Source organism: Bombyx mori, chromosome 27, assembly GCF_030269925.1.
Source record: "Bombyx mori chromosome 27, ASM3026992v2".
NCBI classification, from domain to species: domain Eukaryota; kingdom Metazoa; phylum Arthropoda; class Insecta; order Lepidoptera; family Bombycidae; genus Bombyx; species Bombyx mori.
This window is the reverse complement of record NC_085133.1, coordinates 4,084,082-4,104,319: the sequence shown is the minus strand read 5'-3', so window position 1 is coordinate 4,104,319 and position 20,238 is coordinate 4,084,082. Positions and strand designations below refer to the sequence as shown.

The following is a 20,238-nucleotide window of genomic DNA, read 5'->3' as shown; positions in this document are numbered from 1 at the left end:
GATTCCGATCCGGTAGTAGATTCATTCGCGAAGCAGCTACTCTTGAGCTGTTAGGTCTCCTTCGGAGGCGCTCGGGTAGCTGTTAGCAAATCCCACCCCTCCTGGCTGAGCCTTTGCTCGCCCACCTATCCTGGTGAAACTGGAAAGGCCTCCGGGCCACCAGTAATCTTTCAATCATAAAAAAAAAACCCTTAAACGCATTATACTGGCTGATAAATATTCATTTCTGGCATCGAATTAAAACAGTTCAAATAAAATACTTTAATAAAATAGTAATTTAGTTAAAATATTCTTGTGAATGAAATAAAATATATAACAGCCTCGGTGAGTAAAAATTAATGAACAATATAATTTTGCAGACGAAATACGCTTAACGTAAAAGTTGAAATAAAAATGAATATCGGCATGATTCGATGCAAAAAAGGTATCGTTTGCATAAAAAATAATTAAATTTTTGACATATCATAAAATTCGATGTTATCTTCGAGCCCGCTGTGTTTTCTCGCTGACTGTACACGTGCTGGCCCGTTAATCGAGGCGCCTCATATATCATCTTAATTAAATATCTCCAAGAGGCTTTTTTTGACACGAGTACGCCCTGACGATTGATCGAGCAAGGGAAGCCCGAAATATCACAGAATTCATTTTTGGTTCAATTATTTATCGTGTGTCTGAAGGCAATGAACGAGTCGGTCCTGTTGGCGGTTTTTGTTTTATTGCTTAGATGCGTGGACGAGCTTACAGCCCACCTGGTGTTAAGTGGTTACTGAAGCCCATAGACATTTATAACGTTAGTGCGCCACCAACCTTGAGATGTAAGTTCGAAGTTCTCAGTATAGTTAAAACGGGTGCCCCACCCTTCAAGCCGAAACGCATTACTGTTCCGAGGCAGAAATAGGCGGGGTGGTGGTGCCTACCCGAGCGGACTCACACGAGGTCCCACCACCAGCAAATATTAGCCTATCCATTAAGCACATGTATTTTCTACATGGATACCAAGTTTTAAGTCAATCGGATGCATGGTTCAGTAGTTATAACGGAACATCCGTAAAAACCACTGTATACTTATATATTAGTATAGATGTAGTAGTACATTTGAACATCTTTCCGAAAAACCTATCATCATCTCATTGCTAACATGTTTTTTTTGTTGTTTTTCAAACGACACAATTTTCGTAAATAATCACATGTAAAGTGAAACTAAAAATAATATTTAATAATAGCGTAAGTTTACTAAACGATTCAATTGGTCATGCCGTGGATTTGCTTTATGTAACAACACCCCTCTGTGACACAGTTGAGTTTGAGGTAGTAATGACGGAATATTTTATTTTATTGCACCGTTTTTAATTTATGATTGTTATTGTTGTTTTAAATGTCGTTGGTTGGCGAAAGAACTCACGCCCAACCTGGTGTTAAGTGGCTACCGAAGCGCACAGATGTTTAGATTTGATTTTGAGGTCTCAGTTTTCTTGAATACTGTTCCTGTTGTTGGGTTCCTGGTTCCTGTCCTGAATACTGTTCCAGCCTTCAACCCAAAACACTTTACTGCTTTGCAGCACAAACAGGTAGGCCGGTGTTACCTATCCAGGTGGGTATAATACGCGTTGTCACTATTTGATTTGATTTATCATTCCACGATGTTATTCCTCAATCATGAACGTTATTAAATACGAGTTAAGTCCTAATTTCCTAAAAAAAGTTTGGTAGCTATCTGAGAACTTCAAACACCGGCATATCACGCGACAACTGCGCTACTTACTGATTTATAATTACAGTAAAAATGTGAGTATTTATAAATATAATTATCAAATCTATATGTATAAAAATGAATTGCTGTTCGTTAGTCTCGCTAAAACTCGACAACGACTGGACCGATTTGACTGATTTTGGTCTTGAATTACTTGTTGAAGTCCAGAGAAGGTTTAAAAAGTAGATAAATATGAAAATGCTCGGAATTAAATAAAAATAACAATTTTGTTTTTCCTTTGATGTGTCCCCCGTCAGATGGATTTTTTTGTTTGTTTTAAGTTTATTTTATACAAAAATTTAGGTCTTTTATTTATCGATTGAGGCACTACGAAGTCTGCCGGGTTAGCTAGTAGATTACTACAATTCATTAATAAAAAAAAACGACATAAATTTAACTAACTGTTTCAATAAAACTGTGTCGTGTAATCTATACAAAGCTATCATGCAGAGATGTTATCAACAAACTATTACACTATACGCCTGTCCACCCCCCTGAAGTACAGATTGAAGATAAAACGTGTACAGGGGTGCCACGAAATATGTTATTTATAAAATTATTATAATAAATACCAAAGCGTCAATGTCAGTAATTAGTGAATACGACATGATGTCTAGTTTTGTTATTGGTGTATGTTAATTGAGTTACACAAGAGTGACCCAATTGACGCGTAAAACAAAAATCACAAGTCGACTTTTTTGTTGCCTTGATGATGCGTTGCTGAAATGGTCTTGGAAAACGCATTATGGATTAACATCATTACTGTTTTTCTAGGTAATAGGGATGATCTACAGGGTGTGGTACCTCAAACGATTCTCCAAATCTCTCCCCATGAAACACATACAGAATAGATCGAACTAGAATCTATCGTTACAGATTCTAAGCGGTCTAAGTTTTTTTTTTGCTTAGATGGGTGGACGAGCTCACAGCCCACCTAGTGTTAACTGGTTACTGGAGCCCATAGATATCTACAACGTAAATGCGCCACCCACCTGGAGATATAAGTTCTAAGGTCTCAGTATAGTTACAACGGCTGCCCCACCCTTCAAACCGAAATAATTTTGTGGGTTTGATTTTTATTACACGATGTTATTCCTTCACCGTGGAAGTCAATCGTGAACATTTTTGAGTACTTATTATATTTCATTAGAAAAAATCGTACCCGCCTGAGATTCGAACATCGGTGCATCGCTCAACACGAATGCACCGGACGTCTTATCCTTTAGGCCACGACGACTTCAAAAGTGATTGGTATAAACCAGCCTTGCTGTGTGAAGAGTCAAATGGTAATAATCGCATTTAAGAGTGAGTTATTTGCATAATGTAGTGTTGAGAACCGCGTATCATATTTGAATTTGCGTCAATAGTGATATTGATTTTGTAGATTTTTCGCATCTAACGGTAGGCAGTGAATTGGCTCTTTCTGAAATCCATGGGCGACGGTAACCACTCACCATCAGGCTGTATGCTTGTCTGCCTAAAACGGCAATAAAAAAATCTATGATATAGAGTAGTTATGCTATCCTTCAACCAACAAACAAAAATGCCCCGCAAATAATATTATTGCTACAATCTGCTCTGCACGAATTATATGAAGTATTAGTGTATGATGAAATAACAAACCTTACAAACACTTTCGCATTTATAATAAATATTTTTATTATTTCAATTGAGTTTCCATTTGAATTTGTAACGTGAGTATAGAAGTTATTTATCAATAATTTATTTTTAAAATATATTCCTAAAACAAACCACTACTTTTGCAATGCTTATAAAATGTATTTTGATGTTTTTTTTTTGTGAGTAGATCCTTTAATCATCATGATCCATGAGCATTATAATCGGGTTTTAGACTTTCTTTTTTTCAGGGTTGTACGTCTTCACCGGGTCATCACATTTACATCTCTACCGATATATTTAGGAAACTTAGTTAAATTCGTTTAATTGATACATGTCTTTTTATTAGTGTCAAACAACGATCAGGGGATGTATCACGTGATGATAAGCGTCAGCGGTAAAATATCTACGAATCCAGAGATGATTACCTACCTTATTTACAATTCAGAAAGAGGACGTCAAGAGATTACTGAACACCGACCCTGATTTGTTGTTACATATGAATACATTTGACTGGAACTTACCTAGCATACCGCGAATGGTGGGAATCGAGGTCCGCCTTCGAGGGGGGAGGGGGCACCAGCGCAGGTCCTAGACCCAAACCGAGACCCCCGCCCAGCGTCGGAGAAAACCGGTATAATTCACTATAACAATTAAACAAATACATTATGGACGATATTCGCATATAAAAAAAGGATCCAATCATATCTAGGGATGAAAGGCAATTTTGTTTAAGCGACATTTCTATCGACATATCTAAGCAATAAAAAATAATAATAATAATAATAGTAATAATAGTTCGTAGTTTTTAGAAACAGAAGAAAACTCAATTAACGGACATTAATAATATTTATTCCTTATTATTTACTTGGCTAAGGCCCGTAAATAATAAATACGTACCAGCGTCTGCTAAGAAAAAAAAAAGAAAAGAACAATAATAATAATATGCAACATTTCTCTTTTTCTTTCTTCCTCTTCTTTGTCTCCACCTTATCCCACTAGGTGGGGTCGGCACAGCGAATTTTTTTATTCCATTCTTCTCTATCAGCCGTCATCTCAACACTCACTCCTCTTTCTCTCATATATTCACACACTCCATCCATGTCTTCTTCGATCGACCTCTTCCCCCTTTATCATTTGTCTGTTGTTGACATTTATCTTTGTAATTAAAGGTGCGTTTTAATTGGTATTAGCATCAACAGTTTGATATTTTTAATTGAACTACAATTAAGATTACTTCATTCAAACACCTGAAGAAGTTGTTTTTGATGTAATTTTTTTTTCCAAGTTTTAAACTTTAAATGGCTCTCCTGTGAGGTTGCGAAAATGTCGCTTAAGCCAAATAGTCTTTCAGCCCTCCTCGATATGAACGATTAAAATATTCTATAGTGTTTAAATTTACGTAATCTGTTCTTCCTAATTACTATCTCACCGCAGCAAACATCTCACCAAACCATCATCGGATATAGAAGGATCTAATAAACACAAGTCAAATTAACACGTGGTATAACATCATAAACTAACCTTGATAGACTAGAACTAGAAATAGGCAATGACGTGGGGTATGGACTCCTGAAGCCACTCGCCGCCGACGATATAGGATACATGCTCGGAGTATGCCTGTCGAAATGATGACCGTATGTCAACCTTAAATGCAATGTTTAAAGCATCATTTTGAATACACAATTAAAATTATTGGCTACAGCCCGACCGGAATTACTCAGTATCCGCCAGTTTGGTTACGAGATTTCGTATTGGCTATGTTCGCTGATCATACAGCTCGTATATCTCTCGATCTATCTATCAGTTCGAAAAAAAGGCAAGTCTAAAATTCGATGCTATTAAGTGCAATACAAGAAAATGTTTCATTAATCATTACTAAAGAGTAACACAAGTCGCGAAAATTGTAGTAATACATTTTAGTGCACCTTATTTTTGTTTTTCATTAGATACATTTATGTTCAATCCGGTAATATAATAAATTATGTTGATAGAGAAATCTGTCAACAAATTATCAAATTTTTTTTTTAGTGTGCTATGTGTTGATTTTAAGACCATTCGCTGGCGAGGACTGAGTAATCCAGCCACACTGAAATAGGGTTTTTTTTTATTAGTTCCAAGTGACTTGAGCGTTTGATTATAGCGTAACATTCGCAACGGACACATTTCCACATTTGAAATCCAATAAAATCTGCATGATCGAATTCGTCTGTATGTTACATTACGTTCAAATGTGACAAGTCAATCGGCAACTTAGACGATACGCTTCCCTGTCACTATGACAAGTCAGTCTTCAAACGAGAGTCGCTTAGAACACAACGCCTTCTTGTCTTTAGAGATGAGCGACTATTTACGGTAGCAAACTAAGAGCAACGCAATCTCAGCTGTCTTCGACACAAAAATATACACTTAATTCAAGTCTAATATCGTTACAGCAAACGTGCTGTCATAGTCAATGACAATATACATTTAGGTCGTATCAAAATAACCAATGTTTTATTGAAATGTTATAACATGAGATTTGTATTACTGTAGTGATTATCACTTTTATATTCTTTATCGTGTGTATTTTTTTATATCTCTCGTCTAAGTCTGAGACCGAACTGCGATGCAGTGTTCCGAATTATTATTTAAATATTAACCCGTAAATGGTAATTTAATTAATTGCGGTAGGCAGCGGCTTGGCTCTGCCCCTGGCATTGCTGAAGTTCATGGGCGACGGTAACCACTCACCATCAGGTGGGTCGTATGCTCGTCTGCCTACATGGGCAATAAAAAAAAATTAGAATTTAATTTTAAATTTTCATTTTTGGATATTAAAGCATCGATATCCAAACGAAGCGCGCGATCTATTGCTTAGTTACGTTGCACGAATGTTTCAAGGAAACCTTAAAAATACCAGGGATATATCGAAAATCTCTATCATTGAGAATTGCCCTTAAATAAAAGTTCTTAGGAAAATATTTAAAAAAAAAAAAAATGTACAATTTAAAACGATAACAAATATGCACTGAACCTACATTAAAGCTAGTGTTCAAGTAATTTCGTTACAAATTTTCAAATACCTAATTCAAAGTTTTACTAAATGAAAGTTTAGGTTACAAACTTACCAGGAAGCCGCAACTTGCGACATCTCCGGACTGAGCATAGGGTAAGGGTACGTACCCCCCGGAAAGGGGTACATGGGTGTTCGCGCTAGCCCAGCCGCTGTAATACACGAGAAATACCAACAAACATTATACAGTTATCAAACATATTTTCTTTAAAAACGAAGAACTTGATGAAGATACTTCGGGGCATAAAAAAACTTCTTGGAATATTCAGCGGATATTCTACACACTGCTTGCAAATCAATACAGAGCTTTGACTTTACTGGTGGTAGGATCTCTTATGAGTCTGCACGGGTAGGTACCACCACCCTGACTATTTCAGCCGTGAAGCAGTAATGCGTTTCGGTTTGAAGGGTGGGGCAGCCGTTGTAACTATACTGAGAACTTAGAACTTATATCTCAAGGTGGGTGGCGCATTTACGTTGTAGATGTTTATGGGCTCCGGTAACCACTTAACACCAGGTGGGCTGTGAGCTCGTCCAACCATTTAAACAATAAAAAAACAAAACTTACCTAGTTTAGAATCTAGCTGGTAGGGTGGGGGGATGCCCATATGCGCGGGAGGGGGCTGCCCCAGATCTCCACCAGGGCAGAACAGCGATAGGCTACCACCTGCTGGCAAGCCCATCTTTCCTGTCTGAAACAATTAGAAACACTTTAAAAATAAAGTAGGTACATTAGAACAATATTTATAAATGCCAAAAATACGTTTATTGTTTTATTAGTATGATTACTGCCTTAGATATTTATACCAAAAATTATAATAACTGGGAACAAATCACGCACGGTCATCCGCCCTCAAATTGGGATTCCCTGTCTTATCTATACCAAAGACTGACACACATACTGATATACGTTTAAAAATATACATAATAAACGTCCAGACAAAAAGCAATCAAACCTGTTCATCCCAAGAATGTTTACTAGATGTGGGTATCGAACCCACGACCCTCGGCGCTGACTACTGCACCTACCAAGTCAGTCAACAGATAAACAAACACGTTTGATATTAATTGGTATCATAACACGATAGCGGGTCACGCCTGTAACAAGAAGTCGAACTTGACCAGTTAACACAAGAATCCAGTAGGAATGAGCAACATTAGATACTCTGAAGTTGGTCATTTGCGGGTTCCCTAATGTATCACGACACCTGAGGAACAAGGTACGGTGATTTACAAACTATGCATCAAATAAGAGTCTTAATAGAACCGTAGAGAGAACCAAGCTTGTTGTTAAACTGCAACAGATACATAGGTATATCAAGGATAATCCGACGTCGGAAGTATGATTTTGAAAGCCTTTTAGTAAACAGGAATAGAATTCACGTTGTCAAAAAATCGGATAACACATTAAACGACCGATGGGCTGAATTCCAACTAAGAGAAGCATCAAGCAGCTCGATTAGTCCAAGTGTGGTCCCTTAATAAGGTTGGCTCAACGTCGACATGATTGGAAGTTATCAGTTACCTCGAATTGTTAGAACTACTACCCTATCCAAAAGTCTTAGCTGTAACATTGTTTAATAATTCAATAACTTTTCCACCAATTCCTACAGTTGCTAAGTCGGACGTAAGACTCGGAAGAATCGGTATAAATAAGTGTGTTGTGGCCAATGCGACAAAAACAAAATTATTAGAACACGTTATGACAAAATTATACAATACAAGAACACTTATTGTGGAATAACTATAATAGTTAGACATATGCTGTCGCGACACTTTTTGTAAATGAGAATGTGTTCTATAAAGTCATAGTACATTATTTTATTCTATCATCAATAGTTTTCGCAGCGCACGCGATGTAAGAATATTTTAGGTAATTTTTTTACACCTTGGGTTACATTATTAGTTTTAGTAAGGATACCTATTTTTTTAAAAAAAAATGACTCTAGGATAGTGTAGCTTCCAAACAGTGAAAGAATTTTTCAAATCGGTTCAGTAGTTTCGGAGCCTATTCAATACAAACAAATCTAATAATTTAAATAAATCTAAAAATCTAAAGATAACCTTTTTAGATCTAATACAATTGGGCACTTGCAAATATACTTCCTACTTCACGCAACCAGTCCCAAAAAGGAATTGCTGCGTCTAATTTTATTGAAAAAAAAAAAAAAAAAAACTTTCCCAAACAAGATTCTCAACTAACAGCCCTCGCATAAAGAGCTGCTAACAAAAAAGCGACAATCTCTCTGTATGGGTAGTCGCATCATTAGCAAGTAAATTGGCGACGGCACAGTATAAATTTCGTTCTACCCTCGGCGGCCCAATTATGCAAAATGGCGCCCGACGAGCACCATTCAGCGCAGCACTTCCGACCTGAGTGTCTCACCTCTAATTAAAACGGAGAATTTCTTTTCAACACTTTATTATGTGATATAAACGTTAGGATTCGATGACGCGACGCTTGTTTAAAAATTATATCTCAAGGTTTCTAGTGGCGATGAACAAATTGTTTTTTTATATTTAAAAGCGACTTCACGACGGTCGCAAGTAATGAACATAAGTATTGGCAGCGATCGAACTGGTAATAAAAAACCTGCCAGTCATTCCCCCGGTACATGTTGACTTTTGAACTAAATCTTACAACAGAATACGTGAGGCAAAAGAAACCTGTTCTAAAATCGAACGTCATTTCGAACCGTTTAAAAGTAAAAGGGCTGACAATCCCTTCAACGCTCGTCCGTATTCGAGCAGGAACTGCTTATTAAGACAATAATTACCACGAACAAAGAAGCCCCACTAATTAATAATAAAACACGAACAAACAATGCCCCTCCATTCACGCTCCGGACAGCTCGGGAAAAAGGTTTAAAAAATATAACCGAAACGGTGGTCGAAAAACCTCGACATGCGAGGACGAACAAAAAGAAACCATAGACAATGATGACAGTCGAGACGCATAATGCGGGAGCGAGTTCTTAATTTGAAAATATTTCCATAATAAGATTTGTCTATGGCGCGACCGGTAGAAACAAAAGACGTCGAGCCCTCTTTGTTCCACTGACAGGACGTAATCATTCAAAAATTTAATCACGCAATTAGTGATTAAAATTTGAAAAGCGAATGAAAGAGTTCAACTGTTATTAGCTAAACAACTTCTCTCGTTAAAATGTGTTTTTTTTTATTCTTACTTTTTGTTCTGAATTCGACTACATTGCCTTTTCAGGTTTATGTATACATCGAAGTCCCTAATGAAGGCCAGGTGGAGTGGTACGCTGTTGAAGAAATCGCTGAGAGGGTAGTTATTGAGGCCGGTTGAAAATGCCGCGTGACGTCGTAGCCACTCGAGCGAGTTCCAGTCGCTAATTGGAGCTCGTGGCGACAGGACGCGAGAAATGTTGCCTCAATCGACTGATACTTCAGAGCTGAATGGGTTTGTTAACGAGCGAAATGTTGCGAACGTTCGAGTGGCTTTGGTACCGCAATACAGGTTTTAGAGTTAGATTTTGAGAATCGATTTTTCAGAATTTTAAAATTGAATCTAATCTAAAATCTTAACCTTCAGACACACTGAGTTTCACGCCGGATCTTCTCAGTGGGTCGCGTTTCCGATCCGGTGGTAGATTCTGCGAAGCACTGCTCTTGTTAGGGCCAGTGTTAGCACCACTCTGGTTTGAGCCCCGTGAGCTCATCTACACGTTAGGGCGAATCTGATATAGCCTCTCAAGACCATCAGCATAGGTAGGAATAAAAAAAGTTCGAGTGACTTTGGTCCCGCAATATTCTTATACAGGTTTTAGAGTTAGATTTTGAGGATCGATTTCTCCGAATTTTAAAATGGAATCGTTGAATTCTAGAGGAACGCCGACGCGACACACACAAGCGCGCATTACCTACACCCCTTTGGTTCGCCAATGCGAACGAAGTAGGGCGTCATATCTTGAGAGGTCGCCCCCGGGGTAGTGGGCGTGGAAGTAGGATGCTGCGTTGTCATGGTAACCATGTGTAGGGGTGCTCGTACACGTGTCCGGAGCTAGTGTGAGTGACTGGGCGCGCCGTACTGGTGTGGGTGGGTGGATTTCAGAAAACGACCTTGGAAATTTTGGTCTAGTTTTAGACTTAGTTGAGAATTCGAGTTTAAAATAAACACAAACTACTTCGTTTCAATTCGTTTTATAAAAGTTTTTAATTTTTGCATCTTTTTGTTTGCTTTTGAATTAATTGGTTCACAATACTTAATTTCAACGGTCAACAAACTTATTCATGTTTGTGTTGTATTCAAAGAGTTATATATCAATTAAACAATGCACAGACTCATCTATTTCTGAGCCTGTCACTCAGTTGGCAACTAACTGAAGTTGCGTGATTAGTGGCACTTGGAGGGAAAGTTAACTTGTATATCTATTCAGTCTTATTACATAAGGTCGTGTTTAGATTGCCTATGCTTATCTTAGTAACGAAATATTTGAAAATTATATGATATTATTGATATGAAAATTAATATACTTTTTTTATTGCTTAGATTTGTGGACGAGCTCACGGCTCACCTAGTGTTAAGCGGTTACCGGAGTCCACAGACATCTACAACGTAAATGCCGCCACCTACCTTGAGATATAAGTTCTAAGGTCTCAGAATAGTTACACCGTAAAATGAATAAAATATTCGTGTCTGAGTTTTTTTTTTTCGTTTCATTCCTCCATATTCGATCCGGAACTGGAAACTGCAAGCCCGGTAGCCGGAACCGGAAACCATTGATGAGACGAAGGCGTCTAGGGTATAATCGTTATCTTCTGCCCCTTACAAATTTATGATGATTTTTGTTCTTATTATGTTTTGATATTTAATTAAACAAATTTCTTGTAAGATTTAAGAATAAAGGTAATAATTACTCTGTGTTAGGTTTACTTCTTAAAAATAAGTCCCCAACAAAAAACATATCTTATCTTATACCTTTAAACGACCAATTCTTGTATATTAATATAATATATATAATCTGACTCTCGGAAACGGCTCCAACGATTTTCATAAAATTTAGTATACAGGGGATTTCGGGGGCGATAAATCGATCTAGCTACGATATATTTTAAAAAAATGTTGTTTTATTCGTGTTTTCAATAATCAACTCTTCCCTACACCTATTGGCGAATAATAACACTATTTTTCTTAATTTAAGGCAACTAACCGCTCTAAAGACACAACAAGATGGCGTTATCAAAAAAAGTGTATATGTATCTGAGCATTTCTCAAAATAAATGCACCACCAATAAAATAATGTACTAAAATAAAAATGTTAAACTAAAGCATTTTTTTTGTTTTCATTTGTAGATAGGTGTCTAAAGATTTTGAATATGAGGTTTGTTCTGAGGTTTAATATGTAATAAAGTAGAGAAATGTGTAGAAATATACCAAGGGCGGAGAAATATTCTTATTTTGTTACCATCTATCAATTACGTTAATTAAAACACCAAATCAATTTCGCCAACTTTTATGCATTTCAATAGGGTGACATAACCATCATTTTACGTGTCTATAAAAAACTGTTAACATTTACAGCAAAATGTTACTTATATAAGTTGTAATATATCCTTTACGTTACCATTTGCCCACAACTTTGTTTTAAAATCACAGTAAAGAAGTTTTGATGTTGTTTTATTTTTAAATACGTTCACAAATGAAATAACAATACACTTCTTTTGCTTTTTTAAAAAAAATTGCAGGTTTTAAGATAATAAATAAAAAATTTGAAAAGAAATACGTGTCCGCTTTTATGGGACAGTAACAAAAATGGAATACTGGTAACAAACTAGGATTTTATAAGGCTAGTTTTCGAAGTAGTTCAAATTATAATAAACTTTGACCCGTGTTAAAAATAATTATAATTATATTTATATATGTAGATTATAGTATGAACTGCTGTCAAAGGACATTTAAACATTTTTCGTTTAAAAAATACCCTATTCAAATATTTAGGAACATTTACGAGTAGGTAACAAAAATATCGTTTCAGTTCTTTTTTAATCATAATGAAAAGGAGGCCTAACGGTTTCTAATTCAGTAAAAACCTTTAATAGCAATAATCACATTCATCGGCTGGATAGTGATCGTATAAATCATAATCACATCTTTGGCACCAGAAAAATGGACAACGTAATAATATTTTTATTTCTACAGCGTTCATACTCGATACAAAATGCAGCGGATTATTAGACGAATCTGGAATAACATATCGGTGCCTTGATAAAATGTGTCGAAGAAAAAGGCCATGATAGGCCAAGGTGTAAACACAGGCACGCCACTTTTGTCTTTGTTTATTTTTTTCGTCTTCTGACATCTCACTTACTGATTTATATAAATATTTAGATTTTATCCTTTCTATGTTTCGTATTCGCTGCTCCTCCATCTTTTGTGGATTTTCTTTAAGTCTTTCGCGGTAGCGCCTCATTTTTTCAGCAGAGGTTAGAGTCGAACCCGTCGCTTGCGACGAAGGGCTCGACGAGCGAATTAACCCCATAGACACAGCCCACTGAGTTTCTCGCCGGATCTTCTCAGTGGGTCGCGTTTTCGATCCGGTGGTAGGTTCTGCGAAGCACTGCTCTTGCTAGGGTCAGTGTTAGCAACTCTCCGGTTGAGCCCCGTGAGCTCACCTACAAACGTTAGGGCGAAGCTGAAATAGCCTCTCAAGGCTATCAGCATAGGTAGGAAAAAAAAAGTGTTAGTGTAAAAGAACCCTTTTTTTACGTTACCCAGAACAACAGATATTTTGAAATTTAGCCCACCACATCAGAAGGAATATCATGCAGTAGTTCTCTCTTTACTATGATCGCACTTTTAGATTAAAACAAGCAGATATTTAAAAGCCGCATTTGTTTTTAAATAAACTAATCAAACTGATAGAAAAATACTAACAAAAAACTCCCAATCTATTACATCAATACATCAACATCAAATCACAATAATCACAAATCACAATCACAATAATCAAACAAATCTGTAATAGTACAACAAAAAAACAAAGAAATTGACGCCGTTGTAATTGCAATAATTATTATAAAATTTATTTAAACAGAAAGTTAAATAATAATAATAATATATTATATATACTCAGCCTAATGATTTCCTATTTTGTTACTCTCTTTTCCATTTATACGTTACCACACAAAAGTAACAAAAAAAGAAGTAACAAATCAAGAACAACATGTCATTTTATTTGTAAACACATGCAACTCACACGATTACTCTTATTTCGATTTGATTAACGAAATCAAGAATGGGAGCTTTAATAGTAGGTTAAGTGAAATAACAATAAAATCTGCACTTATCTATGTTTTATGAGTAACAAAGGTGGAATTTTTTTCTGACCGCTAGCTTAAATATTGACTTTTATCGTTCGTACCGGCACCAGAAAGAACTAGTCGAAATTAAAACAAGACGGATGCCAAGCCGGCTAATGCTACCATTATTGTAAAATATAATTGCATTAATCGATTCTCATATTTCTTCAGAATTATGGTAACAAAAACTGGAATTTCTAGGTGGAACTTTTTACGGGACAAGTTAAAATCATTAATTAGAAATTTAATTATAAAGTAATGTTAAAAAGGATGTTTTAGGATGAATTGAGACTTATGGCTATAAATAAATAATATTTTTTATTTATACAATGCCCATGTCCATTCAACTAAAGATCGATGGTTTGGTAAGATATTGAGATTAGGACACTGCACTTTTCATACAACTGGTTGAAGCTGATTTATGATATATATTTTTAATGAAAAAATCTCATTGTATTTATATCTGTTTTTTTCCTTTCTAATAAGTAGAGTAGTTATACTGCTTACACAATTTATAAAAAGTAGTAATGAACTAATATATTAGCCGGAACAAAATATTAAAAAAATGGGACAGAGGCTAAAGTCTATTGTGCAATAATTTTGAGAAATGCTCATCTATCAATAGAAAAAACAAAAGCAATATAAATATCATATAATATATCCCTAGTCTTTTCAAATATATTCTATAAAACTCTTTACAAAAATTCTCAGCATTTCAATTTCAATGTATCGATGCGAAAAGTCCGTTTCAAGAAAATCTAATCGTTCAATTCTGTAGGGGGAGGTATTCGAATCTGCTATAGGGGAGCAGGGAAGGCTGGTTCGATGACCTCTCTCGATGTTATGCAGATGTATGTATGTGTGTACAATGATACACGAAACTTTGAAGAGACTTACATTGTTTATCTTAATTTGTATTTAAACTCACAGAATAACGTATAACCATTCTGTCCATTATTATTTTTTTATTGCTTAGATGGGTGGACGAGCTCACAGCCCACCTGGTGTTAAGTGGTTACTGGACCCATACACGTATACAACCTAAATGCGCCACCCTCCTTGAGATATAAGTTCTAAGGTCTCAAGTATAGTTACAACGGCTGCCGTACCCTTCAAACCGAATTTGCTTCACGGCAGAAATAGGTAGGGTGGTGGTACTTACCCGTGCGGACTCACAAGAGATCCTACCACCAGTAAATTTTCTATGCACTTTATAGCTCAAAAAATAATGGCAGACTTATTTTAGGAATACCATTATTTTAATTATTTCTCCCGATCTACATAAAAGAAACACAAGGATGATACTCTCTGCTGTGGAATTTACGTGATTTATGTTTAACTAGATGCGCATAACACACAGCAATCAGATTGCCGTAATGGTAAATTAACGAAACGCGAAATAGAAAAGAATGGAGGCTGGTGGATTCTACTGTCTTTTACATGCAAATGATCTCTGAAAAAGAAAAAAAAAGCAATTCGATCCCGTATTCCGTTGTTGCATGAAGCAGAGAGTGAGAAAGAGAGAGAGAGAGAGAATATACCTTAATGCAGAACAAAAATTTTCAAAAACAATTAAAATTCAAAAACAGTCAACAGGATAGTATATTTGGACAATAGGCGGTAACTGATTAATAAAGAACAATAACAAAGATTCGAATACATATATATCGTGTTTATCTATTGTTTGTAAAAACGGTGGTGGGAAATATTCGCCTCACAGGTTGATATCTAAACTCCGACTATTTAAGCATTTATTCTTTCTCACAAAAAATAGTTTGAGGCCAACATCATAGAGTAGACGAAAAAGCCCTAGGAAAAAACAACAACACACGAATGTTCGCATACGGTAGATCTGACCTTATTTAAAAGAAAACATTAAACTCATGAATATTTTAATTTACCCAGAAAACTATACAAGTTAACACCTGAAACTATCTCAATTTGGTTGAGAAATCTTTAACTATTTCACGTCTGTAGGTAAAGGTAAAATCGCGAACACTATACGAGAGACGAAACATTGTTTCATAAATAAATTTTAATATGCCACATCCAGTGTTAAGTACATCCGGGCAGGACAACGGAGGGCATGCCAATTATGTTTTTGACGTACGGTACTGGAGGAGGCTTTCGTTAGGAGATTGGAATAGCCTCGACGAATATTTATGTATTTACCCTCTGTATACTTGTTATGTGTGCAATTTATATTGTACTTTAGGAACACGGTATGGCCTTGGAGTGTTTACGACTCATAATTTTCATTGTTCTATTTTGGAAAAAGACAAAATTAATGTTATTGTTAACGGCCGTCTGGTGTAGTGGTAAGTGACATGGTCACTACACAAGGGGGGGTTCGAATCCCGCCAAGGGGAGATATTTGTATGATAAATATAAATATCTTTTCCAGGGTTATGGATGTATATTAAATATATGTATGTGTATAATAAAAATCTTACATTTATTTCCGTTATCTGGTACCTGTAACACAAGTTCTTTACGAACTTATCACGGGACCAATTAACGTGGCGTGATTGTTAGTAAATATTTATTTATTTATTATTATTATTTATTTATTGTAAACATGAATAGTTCTAATTTTCGTTCTGTCTGTATTTAAATCTGAAAGGAGCTCAGAGACTTTACAATGCAGTACAATCAAATACACTTATCTCTTTGTTATTGATTATCCAAACTTTAATCACAAAATCCGGTTCAAATTAAAATTTGCTCATTCAATTACACGAAATATTTGAATGGATCTTTCTTCGGACTTGCTTCTTCTGAGCGGTTTAAAAATAGGTGTTCGAAAAACAAAAAATCGAGATTAACCCAACCCAGTCATGTTATGTCTTTCTTCCGTCAAAGATAGACAATCGAACGGCCCACTGCTCGTCAGTAATCAGCCGGTCAAAAACACTGACATTACCATGAATATAGTTACGCCGCTGTCAACCGTACAGAGCGCTCGCTGAGCAACGTTTTGATACGAGCTTAAAGCTCGAAGCGAGTAGGTCTGTGGGATTACCGCTTAACACAATTTAAGCCTTTAACTCGCGCCTAGTAACACATCCAAGAGTGCTTATAAAAAGACCATTACATTCTGATCTCGGTCGCTACCCATCAATGGACGCTAAAATTAGACAAAATTCTCAGCCAAGCAAAGTAAAAGGAAGACGTAATTAAATGAGCCGTTTTGTCGTCGATTCCACAAATGATTAAATTTAAAAACAAAATAAGCTACGAGCCGGCCAATTCGCATCAATCTCAATCTGCTAACGTACGTGTACACTGTACATTGCACCGAGCCACCGTGACTCATTGTGGTACTGTCGTCAACGAAAATCGGTAATCAATATTTTGGGAATATTATTTTTAGTCTTAATAATTATGTACATGTATAGATAAAGGGTCGTTTTCAATTTTGCGGCTAAAAAAGTAACGTTTTCTCTAATTAAAACTTTCTCTAATTTTTCATTTTTTTTGTTTTTCAAAATATATTTTTTTCAAAATAAAAAAAAGATTGATCACAATCAGGTCAATCACTCATTTATTACTAAATAAACAATTTTACAAATTGAACATACTAATCACAAAACTTATTTCACAATTACTATGAAATCAAATTCGTGTTATATTGAGATTGCGGCTTCGTCACACGTTAGCATCACTATGATCACTGTTCTTTTCAAACAAGAACACGTTAATTTTTTTATTATTAATCATTATTAATTAAGATCAAAATCTCTCCTTAAATGATTATTGTCCATCTGATAGTTGTTTGGAACAGACGGCTCTTAGCGATAAGACCACCTATTTTGTTTTTATTACTATATTGGCGTTCAATAAGTATTCTCATATCAGGTTTGATTTTGACGTCTGTCTGTTTTTTTTTTAATTCATACAGAATCTCCTCTTCTTTCGCGGGAATTAATATGCTTTTTTTTATTGCTCTTGTAGGCAGACGAGCATATGGCCCACCTGATGGTGAGTGGCTACCGTCGCCCATGGACCTCGGCAATGCCAGGGGCAGAGGCAAGCCGTTGCCTCTTTGATTGATATAAAAATTTACAGCGGTATGGAAAGTGCTGTTTTTTTTTATTTGCTAAATGTAGCTCATTTAGTTGTACCTTAAATCTCTGTTGTCGAATATGTATAGCAATAAACTCGACATCGTTGCTACGGATTGTACCATTAAACAAAAATATGCGCGTCCATCTTCGCTGTATGCGAGGCAAAAAGACGAATGTGACAGCGCATTACTGCCATGTCGGTGGCAGGTCACAACGACACATACGTATCTCATGTCTCGGGACGCGCTTTCTCCCTGTAAAACATGTCGGCTACCCGTCATTCATGGAAACAAACGACTGACTTACGACGAACATTCGTGGTGCGAAATCAGATTTAATTCGGTAAATTTCAGTCTGACTTAAGTGGAAAACTATGCCTTGGGACCCCTCGGTGTTAAGTGTTATTCACCCAAGTTTTATTTTTTATTTTTTTATTGCTTAGATGTATGGACGAGCTCACAGCCCACCTGATGTTAAGTGGTTACTGGAACCCATAGACATCAACAACGTAAATGCGCCACCCACCTCGAGATATATAAGTTCTAAGGTCTCAGTATAGTTACAACGGCTGCCCCACCCGTCGAATCGAAACGCATTACTGCTTCACGGCGGAAATAGGCGGGGTGGTGGTACCTACCCGTGTGGACCCCAAGAGGTCCTACCACCAGTGATGAAGTAGATTCATCTAAACCAACCCAAGTAGATTCATCTAAATTAAGACGTGATGTCGCATCTACAAATTCATATTCATTGTAATTTTGGCGGGGACAGATGTTCTCCCAACCCCAAATAGGAATTGTATTATATTATGTATTAAAACAAAAACAAAACAACCTAGCATCATTTCTAACCATCCACATCGACTTGATTCTAGTGATCACTTTATTTACAAAATTTCCACAAAACTTGAAGCTCAACTTGATTTGAATTCGCTCGGATTTTTTTTAGAGCAATACATATTTTATTTAAATAAATTATAGTTATTAGCATCAGCATTAATTTGAATAATAAATGCAATTTTTAAAACATTAATTTCCGCTAAATAGCTTATTTACTTAATTAAATCGATTGCGTTAGATTGCAAAAGATTTTATTAGTAAAAATGCTCTTTCTAAATAATTACATCATTCTTTAATACATTACAGAATATTTATATATATTAGTAACTCCCAAATTACACGATGTTTATATATTTAGCTACATAGCAATCATTCTTGTTACATTTCAGTCAATCGGCTTAATACCCAAGTACAGTATGATTTGTCTCGCAAGGGAACTTGAGCTTTCCTAAGTATTAATAGCGTTTAAAATCCTTGTTGGAGCTTGAGAGCAGCGTATTTAGTGGTATCACGAAACATTCTCTGAAATCTTATTAATTTCAGTACATTTGTCGTTTATTTCGTTTTTTCTAATAAGCATTTGCTATTAAATTATTCTGTGATTGTTACAGATGCCTATTTCTGCCGTGAAGCAGTAATGCGTTTCGGTTTGAAGGGTGGGGCAGCCGTTGTAACTATACTTGAGACCTTAGAGCTTATATCTCAAGGTGGGTGGCGCATTTACGTTGTAGATGTCTATTGGCTCTAGTAACCATTAAACACCAGGTGGGCTGTGAGCTCGTCTATCCATTTAAGCAATAATAATAATAAAAGATTTACGGAGTTTAAACCCAGTATATATAATGTTGAACTTAAAAAATATATGACTAGATTAATTCTATTCGAAAGACAGATATGATCAATATACACAGAATGTTCGATAAATTCAACACTAAAAATGTTGCACAGCTACCAATGTAATTGTTTTACGGTTTGTAATTAAAATCATTATCTTTCTGTCTGCACGGAACGTACAAAGGTTTGATGATATGAAATTATGTGATTAACAAAAGTGGTATTGAATTATCTTCATTTGTCTTGGGCGACTTATTCGGAATTAATGTTCTTCGCCAAGCGGTTAGTGGATTATTTTTTGTTTTTTTTTAATTGTCATTTTGGCGTGACAACGTCTTATAATTCGATGGAGCCGGCTGCACGCACGAAAAAACATGACTCATTGAGGCGTTCCATTTAAGGCTTGAAGTGCAAGTGAGAGCGCGCAACGAGCGACAAAGAGGCACAATCGGCCTCCGCGTTCGGCAGCTTTCGACATCTGTCTCTCTCCTACTTGAGTGAGCGATGCATCCGCGTGGACAGCTGCTATACTAATACACTTACATGTTTTCATCAAGTATGAAGTTCAGCGAAAAGTTAAGTCAGTATTTTCTTATGACCCCGGGACCTGGGCGGGCCCCCCGGTGCGCACTCTGCGTGGCCGGGGGCTCCGTCTGTGGGGGAGTTTGGCTGGACTTCCACCGTGGCGCGTCCGTAGGTGGCGGATAACGGGATCCTCTGGGCGACATTCCCAGAGGTATCGTCCGA

General features: G+C 36.3%; 1 protein-coding gene across 9 annotated transcripts in view; it reads right to left on the bottom strand.

The window, feature by feature from the left end:
- The window catches only part of LOC101742450 (protein pangolin, isoforms A/H/I/S), a 229,780-nt gene that overhangs the window by 15,761 nt on the left and 193,781 nt on the right, over positions 1 to 20,238 (bottom strand). For 5 of the 9 annotated variants that reach the window (XM_038020919.2, XM_038020920.2, XM_038020923.2 and 2 more), the window contains 4 exons: positions 6,991 to 7,114; positions 6,478 to 6,574; positions 4,892 to 5,014; positions 3,892 to 4,011 (listed from right to left, as the gene is read on the bottom strand). In XM_038020919.2, coding sequence (XP_037876847.1) covers positions 3,892 to 4,011; positions 4,892 to 5,014; positions 6,478 to 6,574; positions 6,991 to 7,114 — 464 coding nt within the window. The remainder of the gene's footprint in view (positions 1 to 3,891; positions 4,012 to 4,891; positions 5,015 to 6,477; positions 6,575 to 6,990; positions 7,115 to 20,238) is intronic. The other 4 variants (XM_038020921.2, XM_062676460.1, XM_062676461.1 and 1 more) reach the window with 1 other exon arrangement.